Genomic DNA, 18,996 nt, shown 5'->3' with positions numbered 1-18,996 from the left:
AGTGACGGAAATAAAACATCAGTTGTTTGTTTATCTTTTGATTGAGTTTTGATCTGTGCACATGGGCGAAGATTTCGGTGTGGAGGGGTGGACGCAGGGGACACGACCGCCTCAATATTAAGAAAAAAATGTATTGTCCCTCACAATAAAAACACTAAAGTAGCAGAGGACCTCTTTTATTTTGATGAAATTAAAGACATTTCTATCATAAATTCATGCAGGTAAAGCACAATTGGTGAGTAAAAATTAACCAGAATGCAGAAAATTAATTGTTCGATGCTCAGGAATTCCTGGGGAGGACCCCAAACCTATGTGCCGCCCCCCCCACCAAATGTTACAAAATAAATCTAAACTCTTGCCTATGCACATCGCCTCTATGCAGTTATGAAGCTGTGTGTTAAGGCTGTGCTGCACTTTGTGGAAAGTGGAAAATTTGAAAACAGAAAAAAAACCCATTTACCATCTCACTTTTTTAAAGATTTACACTTGACCATGAACACCAAGTTAAATCAGCCACATGAGAAAAGCACAATAGAAATACTGGTAATATATCAGTAAAACAAAAAATAAAATGATTAAAAAAAAAAAAAAAGAGTAGAGAAAGAGCTGAGAAGGAAACAGCAGAGGCCAAAAGATCAGAACTCAGAACTAGGATTATTTTACTGCAGATCCTGAAGATGGTGCTGCTCAGCTACATTTCTTATCTTTACTTTCAGAAAATAATTTAAGCAGAAGTATGCATCCAAAGCCACACTGCACTGAGAGGACAGTTAAGTGACACCTTCTTTCGGCTGGTTTCAGATCCTGAATCTGCTGCCAAAAAGTCCCTTGACCAAATCCCTGCAGCTCCAGGGCTGCTGTAATGTAGCTGACCTCTGACCTCAGATTAAAACAATCTATTTTTTAATACTGTTTTTTTTCTTTTTTGCTTCTTTTTGGGTTTTTTTGCAACATCAAGTCAAGTCAAATATATTTCTATAGCACATTTAACACAATGTGCTGACAAAAGTGCTTTGCAAACATAGAAGTCAACACAGCACACAACAAAATCATGCAACCATTAGAAGAGGCCAACTGGCAGTGGTGATTTAAGGACATGAAAGCCGAAGAAAAGAGGTGGGCTTTCAGCTGTGCTATGACTCAGAGGGGGCAGATGTGACGTGGTGGGACAGTTTGTTCCACAGACTGGAGCCCGCGACTGGAACGTGCGCCGAGCCGCAGGGACGACCAGAAGTGACTGGTCAATCCATGAAGTGCTTTATAGAAAAATAGTAAAGCCTCAAAATGAACTCTCAATCCGACAAAAGTCTTTATGTTTATCTGTTAAACCAACTAAATTATTATATTTGTGTGTATTTGTGTTCTGAATGGGCGAGTTTCCAAACATGGGTGGAGTTTGGGCTGGAAATGACAGGGCTGTAACCAGGTGTTGTTTTTTTAAGCCTGAAATTTACATGAATTGATCGTAAGTTTCTGTACTTATTATGTATATGAAAACTACTTACAGAACAGCCTCAGATTTGAGCTTCAGATCATTTTTTAAGAGTGAGAGATTGAACAAAGACACCAAAATAAAGACTGTCCGTCATCACGATACTGACACATTTTACTTGGATGATGATCAGACTTGTAAAAAGTACAAGTAATTTTCAAAAAGTGATGTTTTATGGCAACTGAATTTAGTGACATAACAAGTAAAGCACTGAAAGCTGTAAGAAATAAGTTTCAAGTGCTACTTTTGCCGTACACTACCTCTTTATGGCTTCAGTGTACTTTTAAGCTATTTTTATACTTCGGTACAGTATCGTTAAATGACAGAAATACCTTGGTTTGGTTTCCAGCAGTGGTGTTTAAAAGCTTCCTGTTAAGAATTGAAGCTTCAAATCTTGATGTGTGTTTCACTGTGCCGCATCGTTTTTTTGTCTGAAGCTCCAACAAAGTGCTTTCTGTCACAATGTTTTTTGATAAAATGCCCAAAACCCAGGAGCAACTTCTGAGCTACTAAAAATGATGCCTCTGGCACCGATGATCAGACCACTAGAAGCCATTGAACTTAGTCCTTTTTCAAGTTTTAACAATCAAGAATCCCTCGATGTGTACGGGCCAATCAGAGCTCACCATCTGTGGGTGCTCTTATGAATTGTGTGTGCGTGTGATGAGCCCATTAAAATGATGAGTTTCTGTAGCATGAGACTTTACCCAAATGTGGGAGAAAGGTGGAATTCACAGCGTGCTCATGGGTGTGAAGTCACGAGCAGTTCAAACGGACACCAGGCACAATGAGCTGGTGTGTGTTTTTCACGACCGGCTACACTAGTGTCAACACGGTGACATGTTAGATTAAGAAAGACTCACTATGAATGAAAGGGGATTGTGGACATTGTTTAAGACGCTGTCCATAGACACCTGCGACCCAGAGAGCCTCAATGGTGCAAAAATGCTTTTCTCTTTATCTCAGATCTCTTGTTTTACTCTTACTCCAAATAAGGCAGTGAGACTCAAGTTATGGCCCGCGGGCCAAATCTGGCCAATGATAGAGGGCCAGGTGGTCCTAAAACACAATAAAACTGAAATGATAAAGTGATTTTGGTAATATAAGGTGCCAGAGTGCATAAAACATAATCAAAATAGAGCTTGCTTATCAAAAAAGTGTCAGTGGTGGATCCCTGCATCCCACAACAGAGGTCCTAGCTAAGACCCTAAATGCCCTAAAATTCAAGAAACATCCTGAAATCCAAGAAATGTCCTAAATTTGGAGAAACATTCCAAAATCCTAGAAACGTACTAAAATCCAAGAAAAGTCCTCAAATCCTAGAAATGTCCTGCTTCCTAAACTTCCTAAAATCTTTGAAACTTCCTCAAATCCTGGAATTGTCCTAAAATCCTAGAGAAACACCCTAAAATCCTAGAAATGTCCTAAAATCCTTGAAACATCCTGAAATCCCTGAAACGTACTAAAATCCAAGAAATGTTCTACAATCCTAGAAATGTCCTAAAATCCTAGAAACGTGTGGGGCTGCTGCAACTGGCCCCTGGCCTCCCATCACTTTACAAAAGTGGCCCCCAAGTAAAGCAAGTTAAGCATGCCTGAAATAATGCAGAGTGAAGCAGTATTGTCCCTGTGAAGGAAAGGCTTTTAAAGTGTTGGCTGGAAAAACAACAAATAGCTCATCAGTGGCAAAGGTGACAAGCGTGAAGCAAAGTGTGAACGCAGAGTCTTCACGCGAGCGTGCTGGAGCAGGGGACAGGGCCTGAGCAGGGCAGGCAGCGGCTGATGCATGGGGGGGGCGAGGTGGTGATGATGAGAACAGACACGAGCCACATGAGGCCCCCTGACAACGCAGGAGTCCCCTGCGGTATGTCCAGCAGTCTACTTATGCACGCACACACACACACAGATCCATAAATGCTCACAAGCACGCAATTTTAACACTACTACACGGGCTGTGTTTAGTTAAAATATTATATAACACAAATGCAACATATAAAAATGTAATGATTTTGTTTTTTAAATGTGAAACATTTTGGTCAAATTAATTTCATTCTTCACTGTGAATGGGTGTGTATTATTTTCTGGTCTGATTCGTAATGATTGCACTCCCTCTAGTGGCCGTATGCTTTATAGCAGTTAACTCTAGAAGCCTGCATTGCAACACATATCGCTTATTCTTAAGAAGTGGGAGAGAACTTTATTTTTTGGGGGGCTTTGATTTTTACTGTTAACCTAGGTGGGAAAATACCCTTTAAACAATGGTTCCCAACTGGTTCAGCCATATCCCTCAGATTTATCGTTAGTATTAGTTCAAAGTCCACACATTAGATAAATTGACACACAGTAATTTTTTTTTGTTTTTTTTTACGAAATGTAAACACCATGTTGGCCTACAACGCAAAGACATAACACATATTGCGAGAATAAACCTACACGGTTTTTCAAAATAAAAGTTCTGTGCCTGGAATTTACTGTTACTTTAAAATTAAGTTTACATTCACAATTCAATTGCGGTCCATTCAGAATGGACCCACGACCCACTTTTGGACTGCAACCGACCAGTTGGGAACCACTGTCTTAAGAGATCATAGTCTTGACTATTAAACCGTATAACGGGCCATCCTCCCAGTGATTTATTTATTTTCATAAAAACCTACATGATGGATTTTAGAGGTAAGATCTGATGGAATTGACAAAAAGTAATATATTTATTAATTTCCCAACAGTCGTAGGGAATAGCCAATTTATTTTTACAAAGTTCTCTTAATGCTAATCAAAATACTTAATTTTAAATCATGATACTTATTTAGTGTTGATTTAGGGGGGCTACGGAGTTGCCATGTTATGCTTGAGACATACCTGATAGCAACTTTATTTAATTAATTTATCAAAAAGTAAAAAGCTTACCTGTACTTCAGCATCATAGGATATAGCTATGCCTGATTAAATTATGTTTTTACAAATATCTGACAAGTTGACAAAAGTCTTAGACACCTTTAAAAGCCAAACATTGTCACAAAAAATATATATCTTAAAACAAAGATTATTATAATGGTACATTTTTACACTGATGTTAGCAGTGTGTAACATTAATTTTAGATTATGAAAGGCTTATAACGCACAGGGCAAGTTTAGAAGTTAAAAAAAATTAAGCAGATTTTAATATTCAGATTAATTTTTTATATAAATTCTTTAAAAATAATGTTTCACCCCTTCTTTTTTGTTTCTTTTTTTTAAGAAGGACTTTTGTACTTTTTCTATATTATATTTTTTGCATGTTTATGTATATTTAAAAATCATCATTAATTTAGAAAAAAAGTCATTGTCCGTCAATACACACGAACAGTGCTTTTTGTTAGCTGCTGACTGGCTCGACAATGAAGTTAGTTTGATACACCAGACTCAAATTTTAACTGTGAGGGCGAAGTTTCATACACAATACATTTTGGCAGCAAAAAACATCCCAAATTTGGTTAGGCATCGTTTGTGGAACCATGCTGGCTATTCCACACATGTTGTGGACACCAGAAGTCATTCCCAGTTTGCCTCACCAACACACCACTGGTCCCCCTCCACCGTGAGGGTGCCTTTAAAACGATATGCCTTCTGGGGTGTTCTTTTATGGGCTGCAGTTGCACCATTGACTATTGTATAATTCTCTTCAAATCAGTTTGTTCCCCCCTCCTCCTCCCTCCTTTTTTTTAGCCCACCCCTGACTTAACAACCAGAAAAAGGTCACATATCTGAGAAGTGACTTCCATGCATGTTCCATGCTGGGTCGTCACTTTCAATTTCCTAAGACCTTTCATGTCACACACCCATCAACCCAGAGAACTGCAAACACACTACTACACACCACCATGTGCACCACTTTCATGGTGCTGATGTGATGTATAAAATAGAATATTGTAAAACAAATTCTATATAGTCTATTCTCAGCAGTACTTTTAGCTGGATTACATTTATGCCCAGTCTGATATAGGGACACAGGGGACATGTTGCCCTCAATATTTAAAACGTGTATTTGTCCACCCCAATAAAAACATGAAAATAACAGTGGAGTTTCATTTTGATGGGATTAAAAACATTTACACCTTAAATTTATGTAGAAATTGTACAAATTTATGCAGAAACCTTTGACTAGAATGCAGGAATCTAAATGTTTAAGGGCCAAAATATTTTAGGGCAGAAGACCCCCAAACCCCACGTTTCACATGTGGCCACAGTGCTGAAACAAAACTTATGACTTTGCCCAGACCCATTTCTTATCTTTCTTTTTACCCCTACCGCTTGTTTTCGAGTGCCCTTTTGCCCGCCAGAACAGAGTTACAATGGAAAGTAGTTGAAATCTTCTCCTATGAAATTGGATAACAACATTAAATCAATGTAATAGCCTACATTGGTTATCTTAATATTTAAATAGTTATTAATGAAGCAGCATATCCCGATACAATAGTTCATATGATATACGAATAAGCACCCCACGGATGAAGTAATGTATTATTAAAGAAAGTACTGAGTTTTGGTTTAGGCAAACAAATTACATTACAATGAGGCTTACAATGTACAACGAAAATGTATAAAAATTCACTCAAGGTTCACACAGTTCCAAACACCAGTCTCCTGGGGAGAGTCACAGGTGAAAGTCCTGTATTTTGTTACCCATTCACAACCCCAACCTCCATCTTTACAAACCGCTTCCTTCTTCACTCCTGTCAGCTCACATGATCACAGCCTTCCCAAATACATGGCTCATAAACAAATTAGCAAACTGGCTCATGATTACGCAGGAAATGTACGCATTTTGGTGCATTACTTTTTGTAGGATGTGTTCCTTCGGTGCATGAGAAAAGCCCTGACGAAAAAAATACATTTGTCAGTTTCTTTTGCTGCTATTTAAGGCAATTTGCAGATGATTTTTCATAACTGTCCGTTTGAAGCGTGCCCCTGAAGAACCTCCATTTGGTGGGCCATATTGCCCCAACACTTTTCCCTACCCTTTTATCTCAACAAATATTTGGACAACTTGCCCCCCGTCATCATACAAAACTGTGGGGTAAGTGCTACGTAGTAGAGGAAAGCGATGTATTAGGATTGAGCCCATAGTTATTACAAAAACAGTAGTTGGAAAAAAACACTCATTGGAAAAATGTACAAATAGATCAACTGTGTAAGAAGCATAATCACATTGTTAAAATAACAGCGTAGTACAGTAGGTCAGTATGTGTAGCATGCTATACCAGTGACTTAAATGACTTGTTGCCAATCCATAACTACTATTTTTTTAAAATTAAATTTAACCACTTAGTTTTGGAACCATGCCTTTCTCATAATGTTAGGTGTTAAAAACAGGAAACGTCACAATGTTAACATATGTTGTTTTGGGGAAGGTCATACAAGTCGTTTTGTAAGTCAGCGGGAACTCACCTATTGTCATTTAGATATGAGAGAGCTGTCCAAGAAAGGAAAGAGCCATTGTCGCAGTCCCAAGCTTTCAGTTTTACTATAAAACCATCAACAGAAGCAAGTTTGAACAGATACACAATACGTGTTATGTTTGAGGTGAATAGAGGTGAAAGTTATTTATGTGTCTCTTCCTTAATAATAGGTCAAATCTCTACATGTGTTATTTTTGGTAGTGAAAATGCAAAGGGCAAACATGAGCCAAAGTGATCATCTCCCTCTTTCCACGTCCTCCCGCTGCATTTAACACCGAGAGACCCCCCCGGGACTCCTAGCGAGCGCTCAACAGACGACTTGTCTTTTCCTTTTCCAGCACGCCGTTCAGATGGTACAAGATGTTTAACTCTGCGCACAAAATAAATGGAGCATGAAAAGCAGGCCCTGAAGTGCAGCAGGCTCCTAACCTGCAGGTGACATCGTCTACATGAAGCTCTTATTGTGACCTAAGTGAGCTGTATTATAACCGCATTTGACTGGTGACAATTAGTGACCTTTTGCCTTTGCAGCAGCCATCCATTTCAATTACACCAACCTGGAGAGCTTTGGTGGGCGAGCGAGATGAGATACTGTAGCATGTGTGTGTCTACTGTACTTCTTTTGTTAGCTTGACAACTGTACTGTCATATTAGTCTCATTAAACTCTGATGTGATTCAGCACATGGCCGGGACCAAATTTGTATTTAATTGAGGCTTAAAATGACAATAAAGCATTAATTGTTGTGCTTTTAACTTCTTTAATATTTTTGAAAGGTCGTGCAAATGTGAGCTCTTCTTAGCAAATCATCTTTTCTATTAAATTATGAGTTTTTTCTTTGTCCGTTAGTAGATCACTGAAAAAAAAACCCCCACAAAAACAAAAAGAAAAAAAACTAGAATTGCATTTGCAAATTGAGTCAGTTTGGTTTGCTGAAGTGACGCTCCTGCATCTTTTGCCACATTTTTTACCCGCATAACTATTCTCAGAATTTTAGCAGAGCGTTCTTTTCGGTTTAGATTGTTCATGCTTTTAATCTTTATGGGGGGTTGGTGGATGAGATGTATGTAGATGTGAAATTCTTCAAACTGTTAGTGATTCATCCACACATCACAGGATTGTGACAGTTTTTTACTTCGGCTTCCTTCTATAGCTTCCATCAGCTCCATCTCAGGCCTGCCTGTCTTTACCTCAGTTTCACACAGAGTAAGAAACCTCAGAGGCAGGAACATGATATAAAACCTCATGTTATCACCTCATCTAACCTTTCTCAAAAGTACGCTGCAGCAACTGCAAGCAGGAGTGCAAATATACAAACTATGTTAAACTGTAGCCACTGAACATATCACATTATAAATTCTCTTGTTGAAAGCAGCTTAAATTTGCGCACTTTGCAAGCAGAGAAGCAGCATTAACACAACCAGTACTTGCTTGCTGTTTTTAGCACTACCTCTGTATCACTCTAAAACACAGACAGGCACTCGAGAGAAGCACTCTTCACAAAAACACATTGTGGGAACTGTGAGGTCTCTGCTGCTCACAGTCCCTTAATGGAGACTCACCTCCTATTTGGGGAATTTGGGTACCCATAAGGTTAACCATCAATATTCATGGTGACACAAATACCCACCTTATTAACAAAACACATGGCTTTGTGCGGGTGTTCATGTTGTGCTTAGGGACTGTTCTGACTTGTTTTGCATACGGAGAAGGGGGGGCTGGGGTGTGACTTTTTCTTCTTTTTTTTTTTACCTTGACCCTCCCTTAAGCTACAGATATTTTACCTTGAGCCTTCCTGAGTGACTGGATGAAAATGCATGACCCCTCCCTCCACCCCAAACTTTTTTTTTTTTTTAATATTCACACCAAATGTAGGTATTAGAGCCAATGCAATGAGCAAACAGCACAGGAGTAACACTGATCTCCAAAACGAGCAACTTTCATAATCAAAATGCAAATCCTTCTTACAAATGGCATTATCACAAAAAATGTGCATGCACGGCAGCAAAAATGGGTGCATGACCACTATCACACAAAACCTACAACATTAAATCAGCCTACACATCACACATATGCACATGCACACACACACACACACACACACACACACACACACACACACACACACTCACAGCCGGAAAGAATATTATCAGAAAGTTGACTTATCAGAAAGCCTTGGTTCTTCAAAAAAATTATGCATTATGCAAAATTATAAATGCGACATGAGAAAAGTGACTTTGATGAAATATTATAAAATTTCGCTTAGATTTGCTTATGTTTCCTGACCAAGTTGAAGCATCTGAGGCTGAAAATTAAGCCAACGCAGAAGCACCAAAAGCTGCAGTTTCCTAAATGGCCACTAGAAGCTGGCTCCAGAAGCCAGTCAATCCTCACAGACCGACTTTACGGCAGAAATGATCAGCCTGGAACAAAAAACAGTTTTGGTCTATATCGCTAATTTTAAGATTCATGACAACTCTACAGGATGATTTTTTATATATCTTACTTGATAACATTTATTGAGGACAGTTTTATGTATATTTAGGGCGAGGCTTCTTGAATGATAGGCCGTCTGTCAGCTAGAGTCTATAAGTCAGATATTCGCCCCGCGTCTCCACGGCTCCACCCTCTTATCACTTCTGGTCATTTCTGGCTCCAAGATGCCAAACGCAAGGCTTTAAAACAGCAGTCCATAAACCAATAGGTGATAAAGCTATGTCCACTATTTATGCAGTCAATGATTTTGGAATCCAGAGGGTATTTAATATAAATACAAAACACAACCATTTAAAAATTGGATGCCCCTACCCTAGGAAAAAATGCCTACAAAAAATGATTTGACATACTTCCCCCAGTATGCACCATCCCCTCTCCCCTCATAAATAACAAACAGTCCCTTATTGGGAAGAAAGGAGTGAGTAACAGCATCAAATATGAGCATGTGACAAATGGCCAAGATGGAACAGCATGATGTGGTAGACATGTCATTATGAAGTATACCGCTCATGTGATCAAAGCAGCAATTAAACTTAACTTATACAGGAGCTTTGATAGAGATAAGTACTATTCAAAAGCTTTTAGGGCTTACTAATAAGGAAATATAATGTGGAAAGGATAGATAGATAGATAGATAGAAAGATAGATAGACAGATGAAAAACAGAAATACCTAATACAATAATTTTGACAGAATAAAAATCTTAATATACTGTGTGCAAAGTGGCATAGTGATTATGTAGATGTATGAGTCATTACCTTTCATTTAAGATGTTCATGGCAGTGGGAATGAAGGAGTTTTTATGAGCGTTTTTCTTGGCCTTCATGCTGGCGACATGATGGTAGTAGCTGGATAGATTGATAGATAGAATAAAACAGTAAAAAAGAAAAAGAAAAGCATTAAAACAACGCATTTTTCATACATTTAGTTAACACATTCTAAATTACTGCTACTTAATGACTATTGAGGAGATTTCTTATCACATTTGTTTCAAAGTTGTCAATGAACAGCTATAAAACAATGCTCTGTGCACAGTGCATCAACTAGCTTCTGTAGTGTCAGCATGAATCACCAAGTTTGACAGACATGTGATGTCAAAAAGGAGAGGTGGGATTTAAACACTGCATCCAACCTTTTTGGGAGTATTTAAAGTTTTGCAAGTCAGTTTGCAACCACAACCACCACACTCAGGGGTGTTAACTTGGGAGCTGAATCTCTTGTTGTAAGTATAATAAACTTAATATGGTAATTTTAATCCAACTCAAAGGGCTTGTGTTCCTTTGCTTATGCACACTTGTTAACCTCCTGCAATTATTTATGATTAACACAATTATTTCCCCCAATGACAGGTAGGATGGCTATTGAAAATATCACCCTGGATTCTGAAAACTCTCCAAATCAGAGCAGCTGCGATGTGTTTGTCTACCAACAAGCAGCCGTGGTCCTCTTCCCTATTTTCTACTCTGTGGTTTTCATCATCAGTGCGTGCGGCAACAGCCTGGTTCTCTATGTCATCTGCCAGAGGAAGCAGAAGTTCAACTCCACCTCCGTCTATCTTGTCAACCTAGCACTATCTGACACCCTGTTCACACTGGCACTGCCCGGAAGAATCATTTATTACATCCGCCACTTTGACTGGCCTTTTGGTGACGCCCTCTGCAGACTGACCGCACTGCTCTTCTTTGCAAATACATATGCAGGTAATGATCTGTTGCCAATTACCATATCCATATCTGCACAGTAGATTGTGATGACTTTAGTTTTTAATTGTGTGCATGAATGCATGAATGACATCAGCATTTACACAAGACAAGAAAACAGTACAAGATAAAGATTTTTGTTTTTATTTGAGAACAAAAAAAACACATAAAATAAACATAAGAATTTAAAAAAAAAAAAATTGCCACAGGCTTATACAATGGACCTCCCATCAACTTATTGGGGGGGGGGGTAGAACAATACAACATAAAATAAATGAATATATATATATATATATATATATATATATATATATATCTTTAACATACACATTCCCATCATAAAATAATTAAACATCAAGAAATAAATGTCAAATCAAATTTTTAAATGTCCTTAAGATTACATAACCACAATGTCTGAGGGAGTGCTGGCCATGTTTTGTTTTGAAAAAAGGAAAGTGAAGATGATAAACCTGACCAGAATTATTTGAATGAATTTGGGAATTCAAATGTAAAAAGTTGCTAAATGATGATGGAAAAAGAGGGCAAGAACATATATCTAAATATAAAAAAATATCTCTGTCATATAAAGAAAAAGTGTTCAGTTTCCTGAATAGTGGAACAAAAGCCTTGTAAGAGTTTCAGAAAGTTGCCAATCAGAGCTGCAACGATTAATCAATTGTCACCTATAAAAATGAATTGACATCTAATATAATACCCAATTTGAGTATTATTTTCAAGAAAAAAGTCAAAATTCTCTGATTCCAGATTTATGAATGTGAATATTTTCCCTCTATTTACTCCTCTATAACACAGACATTTGAGGGTGTCATCCTGGGATCACTGATTTGACATTTTTCACCATTTTCTGACATTTACAGAAACAGACATTTAAAAAGTGTCAGAATGGGACAGGGACAATGACCACCCAGAATATTCAGCCTAAATTCATAATCTCCATCATTTCTTGGCTATCAGTAAAACTATCATTTGTTTTGCCATTCTGATCTACATGTGTTAAGCCTAAACTGTAATGCAGTTGAGTTGGCTGTGGCTCATGAGGCAGAGCATGTTGGACGATCAGTCGTTCGATCCTTGGGCAAGATAATAAACCCCAAATTGCGCGTGAATTTTTAACTGAGTAGTTGTGTGTTAGCTTCCGCCAACTTGTTGTGTAAAAGTTCTTTGAGTGGTCAGAAGACGAGAAAGAAGCAAGTCCATTCACCGTATCAACCTTTCATATTTCCACCAGGTATTGGCTTTATGACGTGCATCAGTCTGGACCGATACCTGGCCATGGTGCACCCACACCGGCTGCAGTGTTTGCGGAGTGTGAAGGTGGTTCGCAGGGTCTCCTGCCTAGTGTGGGCTCTGGTGTCCCTGGAGGTCGCGCCTTTGCTGTTTCGCAGCATGCTGCGTGAGCACCAGGGTAAACAGACCTGTATGGAGTACTTCAACTTTGAGGGCTCCCGCTTCATCCCTTATCTCCTGCTTCTGGCCTGCACCATCTCCTTCTGCTGTCCGCTCGTCATCATCATATGCTGCTACGCAAAGATCAACCTGAAGCTGCGAGCTGCAGCCAAGCAAAACTCTGTAACTGGTCGATCGAGGAGAAATCACAGGGCCAACACCATTATTCTCCTCATCCTCCTCACCTTCATCGTATGCTTCAGCCCTTACCACCTCAATGTTATGCAGTTTATGTCCAGAAAGATAGACCACTGGGTAACCTGCCAGGAACTGCGGGCCTTTAAGGTGTCCTTACAGGTAAGAACTGTTCTTGTTTGTTTGATTTCAAACATTCCCCTTGAATTTTCCTCTTCATAATCATCTTCTCTGCAGATCACAGTTTCACTAATGAACTTCAACTGCTGCCTGGATCCAGTCATCTACTTCTTTGCCATTAAGACATACAAGAAGCGGGTGTTGAGCCTGTTCAAGGACTATCTGTACACTTCCGGTGCCTCCTCCAAAATGACAGCTGAAAATAGCAGCAGCAACACCTGAGAGAAACCACAGCCGAGCCTACAGGATATATATACATCTAACCAATGCCACACAGAAGACCTAGTTTACTGTGCGAAACCCAAAAAGGCCTGTTTTTGGTCTCTTGTGTGTTCATATGTGATATTTGATGTGTTTTGGAGAAGTAACTTGAGAACTTTAAAAATAAGATTACATTTGCAAATTTCCTATGATGTTTGTGAATACTGCATAAAATGGATTGTTCCATATCTATTATAATTTTCTTTTTACATTATGTTGTATCCGATTACCTTTGTTTTGTGGGTTTTTTTTTTTTCATGTGGGTGCTGTACCAGTGGTGTCAAACTGAATTTTGGTTTCAGTGTTTGTGCATAGGAGGGTTTTTTGTTTTGGAGGTGGAACCTGGATAAAACTTTGACATTAATGCATTACAACAGCAACTTTCACTTCCTTTACGTAGAGAATCAAATATGCTGACCAAGTAATGTGGCAAACATTTTCTGGTAAAGTGTGTAAGTACATTTGACATTTGAGTGCGAAGTATTAGAATTCTACATATTGTGTATAAATATGAGAGTGATTGCCCTTAAAGATTGACACCTGGCTATTGCAAATTAATTTGGCTGGTATCCGACCCAATCTCATCCCTGCTTATAAATATCGCCGCTTTATTGGACCTACATGTCAAAATATGAAATGCTACATACCCTCCTGCGTGAGTTTTGGAAATTCAGGGACAGCGTGTCCATTTATGCCTATTACCTGCATTGTGTAAATTTTTCCTTGTGTGCCACTTCTTTTTTTTTCTCTTTTCTAAACAGTAAATGTACAGTTTCTGGTTGTTACATGTATATAGTCTTTTTCATAATAAACTTGCAATGTAGGTAAAACACTTTGTTTTTAGGTTAATTTCCCAAGGTTTAGGAAACAAAAGCACATGGTTAAGTTATAAAATAAACATCAGTGTTGGGCTTAAAATAGGTACAGCTGGTACTAACATTATGTAATGTAACGTGACATACATCATGTAACATAACTCAGCATGCTTTACATACCAGCCCACTATGTTGTCATCAAAATATTTCTATAGACTTTTGGTTTCACACAGGAAATTACCAATGGGCTTATAGGTGAAAGTTCAGAGTTTGTTTGACCAATCCACCTCTGTTCCTGTCCTTTCTTTATAGAATGCTAGCTGACTTGATCTTTACAAACTGTTGCCTGGTATGTATCACACCACCGTGAAAGATGTCTCTAAGCGTCCATTTCTGACGCTGATGTTGACTGAAAAAACCACAGTATTTGATGGGCAAAGTGCCTTTGCACATTACAGAGATCACTGACAATGAAGCAGTACTCGACAAGTTGGGAGTGAGAACAGGCTGTGATATCTTAATATGAAAAACATTTTTACGATGGTCCCTGGAGTTCTACATATTTTGCAAAAATAAGAACATATCAGACATCTCTCTTTTATACCCACAACTGAGTTCTGTGTGGGCGTGCAAAGATAAATGCCATCACCACTTCCTCATCCACCTTTCCTGCTCCCCCCTCATACGCCTCATTCCAGCTGGGTCTCACATCTTGTGGTGGGGCTGGTGTGTGTGTGTGTGTGTATTGCAAATTTAAGCAGGTGCATGCTGTCTGTTTATAGTGCAGCATGCCATATTTAAATAATTTAACCTTTAACATTTCCTGCGTTTTGGAAAAGCTGCTGTATGATTTTGCATAGAAAGTGATGTGCACAAGTTGTGTCATGAAGTATTTAAGTATTGAACTGGTCTGAATGATTATAGCTGTGTTTGGATATCATTGAAAAAATGATCTATTTGTCAAAACACAGAAAACACAAACAAGACAAATTATAAAAATTATTCATTAGAGGGCCCTGAAAGTCAGTAACTGACTCTATAAGTGACAATATTAAACATCAGGTGACATAGGTGTAATCACTACAAGAGTGACCACTCTCACTTGATCCAGTATTAATGTAAAAAGACTGAGTAACACAGCTTTAAGATTTGTCTTATATCGAATTGCAAGAATAAAGCCCAATATGGTTTCAGCCTATTGATGATATGACTCGTTCTGTGTGTGACATGTTCTTTGTCAGCTCAAGCTCAAGTTTTACTATTTAAAACATAATTTTTATTTATTTATTTTATTCATTATTACTCTTAGGACTGGCATTTTTAAAGCATTTCGCATTTAGTGTATTTGGGGGCAGCTGTGGCTCAGGGGTTGGAGCGGGTCATACACCAATCTGAAGGTTGGCTTCTCCCGTCAACATGCCAAAGCATGTGTCTTGGCTAAGATACTTAACACCAAATTGCTCCTGATGTCTGTTCCACCGATGTGTTAATGTCTATAAACGGTTAAAAACTTAGTGGCAGGTGGCACCTTGTATGGCAACCTCAGCCACCAGTGTATGAATGTGTGTGAATGGGTGAATGTGACTCATAGCATGGAAGTGCTTTAAGTGGTCTAACAACTAGAAAAGCAATATAAAAGTGAAGGTCCATTTACATTCTGTCAATTCCTCTGAGTAAGTCGCTAATCCAAAATCCACTGGTAAAATCCCATTAAAGGGACTAATAGCTCTTCTGAACATACAGCGAGCGAGTGAATGGAGCACAAAAAGTGCCCAGATACACTACAAACGACAACAACATTCAGCTCATCCAGCCATGATCAAGCGAGACTGGGCATAGGCTTGCTGCTCCTTTCGAAAATAGTTTGGAGGTTCGCGAAACGCACCCCAAAAAAAATGCATGTAGCAAGTTAGGACATCTTTACTGGGAAACACTGAAATAATCTGATGTTTGATAGTTGACATTGCTTACAGATAGGAATCAGTGTAATAGTATATATAAACACAGCACCATTATCAATAGCCGTATGATGTACCGTATGTAGCTTAGCCTGCTACTTGGAAACTACAAACCTTTTTGTTATCTAACACCTTATAGTGTCAAATTAACAATGTTTTATTAGACAGTTTTGTTTCCTTAAATAGACACATTTTTAGCCAAAGCATTCAAATTCTCAAAAAATTCTGAAGTTGTTATGCACACTATTGTAGAAAACATATCTTACAAAAAAGTGGCAGTTAACATTAAAAAGATGTTCTTCAAATGTTCTCCAGGGATTCACAGAATTGCCCAATGCAAACATTCTTGTCAAGGTTGGTTTCTCACAGCACATCCACCTCCGAAAAATATTCTGTTTCTGATTCATCAACATTATTGATGCATTATCCACAAATTCCTATTTGAATGGATGGCAGTATTGCTCACCCACTCGCCGTTTCCATATCTAGAGATCATATCCATCAGCATCCACCTTACTTTACCTCACCTTACATGAACCTGATGAGACCTGAGCCCTTACTGGAAAGGCAGAGGTACGTTTTTCATGTGTTACTTGACTGAATGGGGCAGTTCAGAATGGTGCAGTTCAATGTAATCAGAAAGGTTAACCTTACATTGAGAGCAAAAAAGTGCAAAAACAGCCCCAACTTCAAGTGGTATCAAACGAATCAGATAACGTTTAATCAGATATACCCAAAAACCAGTTGTGTTTCCTGTAGATAAACAAACCACTGGTGCAAACATTAAGTTCACACCAGAAACATTCTACTTAATGTTGCAGCGCTTTATTCTGCCATCTCTTCCCTCTGCCCTCCTCCCATCATATAAGTTGGACCTGCTTAAAAGCTGTGAGTCTTGCTGTATCAATAGTCAACCCTGTCACCAGAATTAATGTTAGCATTGTACATTTCTGCAAACCACGAATATATAACATCTGTGCATTATCATTTAGGGTATATGTTAAAACGTGGCATTTTATACATTTTACCAATGCTGCGGTCAACTTGTTGTTGTTTTTAGGCATGAAAACCACTTTATGTTATGGTTAGATAAAGTTCATGTTTTGGCTTCAAATACCCAGTTTTGGTGCCACAATCTTGCCCGGAAATGCCACTGATGCCTCGCTAAAAACACTTGGTTTGATGGAACAATTGCTGCAGAAAATTACTTCATTATAAAAAAAATGAAAATGAAAAATTCCAATGACTCATTATAAAACATCTACTTTGGTGGCACATTTACAACTGTAGATGCCACATTTGACTCAATAGATAACACAGTTTCGGTGACATAATCACCAATGCTTTGCATAAAAACATCAGGTTTGGAGGTGCAGTCACTGCGGAAAATAACGTCTATGCTCAAAAACATGCAATGTCAACATTTTATCTCTGTGACTGGACTGTAAGAGTCAATTCAGAGGAGAAGCTGCCTTTACTTTTAAGGCCTGAGATGCTGATTTATCCTCCCTGAGGACCTGGGATGTGCTCATTCTCTCATTTCTTTAAAAAAAGTCTTAAAATATTTCTTTTTTTCCCCTGTTGTCTTTCAATGCTGTGCAATACATTCTTTGTAATTAAAAAGGCCTAATCTGTGAGTCTTACTGCATGCTTGCTATGATTGGCTATTGTTATTATTACTGGAAATATTGTTGTTACTCTTTCTACACATAGGACATTCGGTTCTCCCCTGTGTATGACGTGTTATTCAAATATAGCTTGCTTTGCCCTTTGGAGTCAACTATGTTTTTGGTGAATACCCAGAGATGTTTGTTGAATTACAACATTTGCACTTCCTCACCCTGGTGTCAGTTTGTGGCTTCTTCCTTTATCCCCTTGCACCTCTTTTTTCTACTGGCATTCTGCTGCATGGTGGTCTTTGCTTTCCACTGTCTGCCAAAGACAATCAATAGTGATATCATATTTATTATAGACATAATACTTTTGTGTATATAATCCAGTGCCTCTTAATCATTTCAGTTTCTTTCCACTTTCTCTTTGTCTCCTTCACCTAACACCAACTGGTGGCCTTTTTTCTATTCAGTGATATTGCTCCATTTGTACAATTTTGCACAGTTATGGTTACAGACTAATTCATTTGATAAAACAGAGACAAATAAACAGTTTAAGATTTGAATAATACCATAAGAATACAAAATGTTTGTGTTTTGCGGTAAAAATAAAAAATAAAACGATTTTGGAAAGATTGTTTAAGACGCAACAATTAACTTTTTACAACTACTTTTTAATTTTTATTATTCTAGAGAAGTAAGTCTCAAAACTGTGACACCATCAAGTATAACAGTGGTTCTTAACAGGGAACCAGAGTTGTTCATGTTTATTTATATTTTTGGACTGTCTCTTGCCATGGAAAAAACATGTCTGAATTTTGAATTTTCGTTCCCTTTTAACAATTTGATTAAAGTGACACACATTTTCCTGTTTTGGTGATACAAAAGTATATCAAACAAAACAGTAGCTTCTGCAAATGTGTGGTTATAAAGAACATTGGTGACATTTTGCAGTTGTTTTTTTCATACTCAAACTCACTTGGTTTCCAACAGCAGCAGCAGAAGCAGGATCTTTGAGGTTTATTGACACTTTTAAAATATTACTCATAAACCCCAACTAACCCATGACATATGTTATCTAAAGAACACATCTTTCACGGTACATTTTTTGACATCACAAAAGTGGGAGGAACATGCTTTATGCATTTTTGCAAAACATTACTTATCATTAAAAACCATCTCTTGATGAAAACAATCTTGTTTTTCATCATATACCCTCTTGTTGCATTTCTTTTTTAAAGCTAACATCGACTGCTGGTTGACAGGACAGAAAACTTATCTTTGCTGTCATAATAAAACATGTTAAAGCAGTAGTTCCCAACTGTTGGGTTGCAGGTTCATTCTGACTGGACTACAAGTGACTCAAGAATATGTCAAGTTTGTAAAAAAAAACAACTTTATTTTTAAGTATAATGAATTTCCACAGAGCTTTTATTTTGAAGTGCT

General features: G+C 38.1%; 1 protein-coding gene and 1 long non-coding RNA gene across 4 annotated transcripts in view; one reads left to right on the top strand and one right to left on the bottom strand.

Moving 5' to 3' along the window:
• Nucleotides 1–18,996, bottom strand: part of LOC121948810 — a 69,086-nt gene that overhangs the window by 12,290 nt on the left and 37,800 nt on the right. Inside the window, exon 4 of one of the 2 annotated variants that reach the window (XR_006106188.1) lies at nucleotides 10,183–10,272. The exons of the other annotated variant lie outside the window; for it this stretch is intronic. This is a non-coding gene — a long non-coding RNA (uncharacterized LOC121948810). The remainder of the gene's footprint in view (nucleotides 1–10,182; nucleotides 10,273–18,996) is intronic. 2 annotated transcript variants of the gene reach the window in all.
• On the top strand, nucleotides 10,595–13,997 carry si:ch211-184m13.4 (uncharacterized protein LOC798560 homolog). 2 transcript variants are annotated; one of them, XM_042494292.1, is made up of 4 exons: nucleotides 10,595–10,646; nucleotides 10,774–11,124; nucleotides 12,374–12,888; nucleotides 12,964–13,997. In XM_042494292.1, exons 2-4 carry the CDS (start codon nucleotides 10,779–10,781, stop codon nucleotides 13,126–13,128), a joined length of 1,026 nt encoding a protein of 341 aa, XP_042350226.1. In that variant the 5' UTR covers nucleotides 10,595–10,646; nucleotides 10,774–10,778; the 3' UTR covers nucleotides 13,129–13,997. The 2 variants fall into 2 exon arrangements, with proteins under 2 accessions (XP_042350226.1, XP_042350225.1); XM_042494291.1 differs by lacking the exon at nucleotides 10,595–10,646 and having other exon boundaries at nucleotides 10,767–11,124.

This window comes from Plectropomus leopardus, chromosome 10 (genome assembly GCF_008729295.1).
Source record: "Plectropomus leopardus isolate mb chromosome 10, YSFRI_Pleo_2.0, whole genome shotgun sequence".
NCBI lineage: Eukaryota > Metazoa > Chordata > Actinopteri > Perciformes > Serranidae > Plectropomus > Plectropomus leopardus.
The sequence above is the reverse complement of the archived record's forward strand: the minus strand, read 5'-3'. Positions and strand labels throughout refer to the sequence as shown.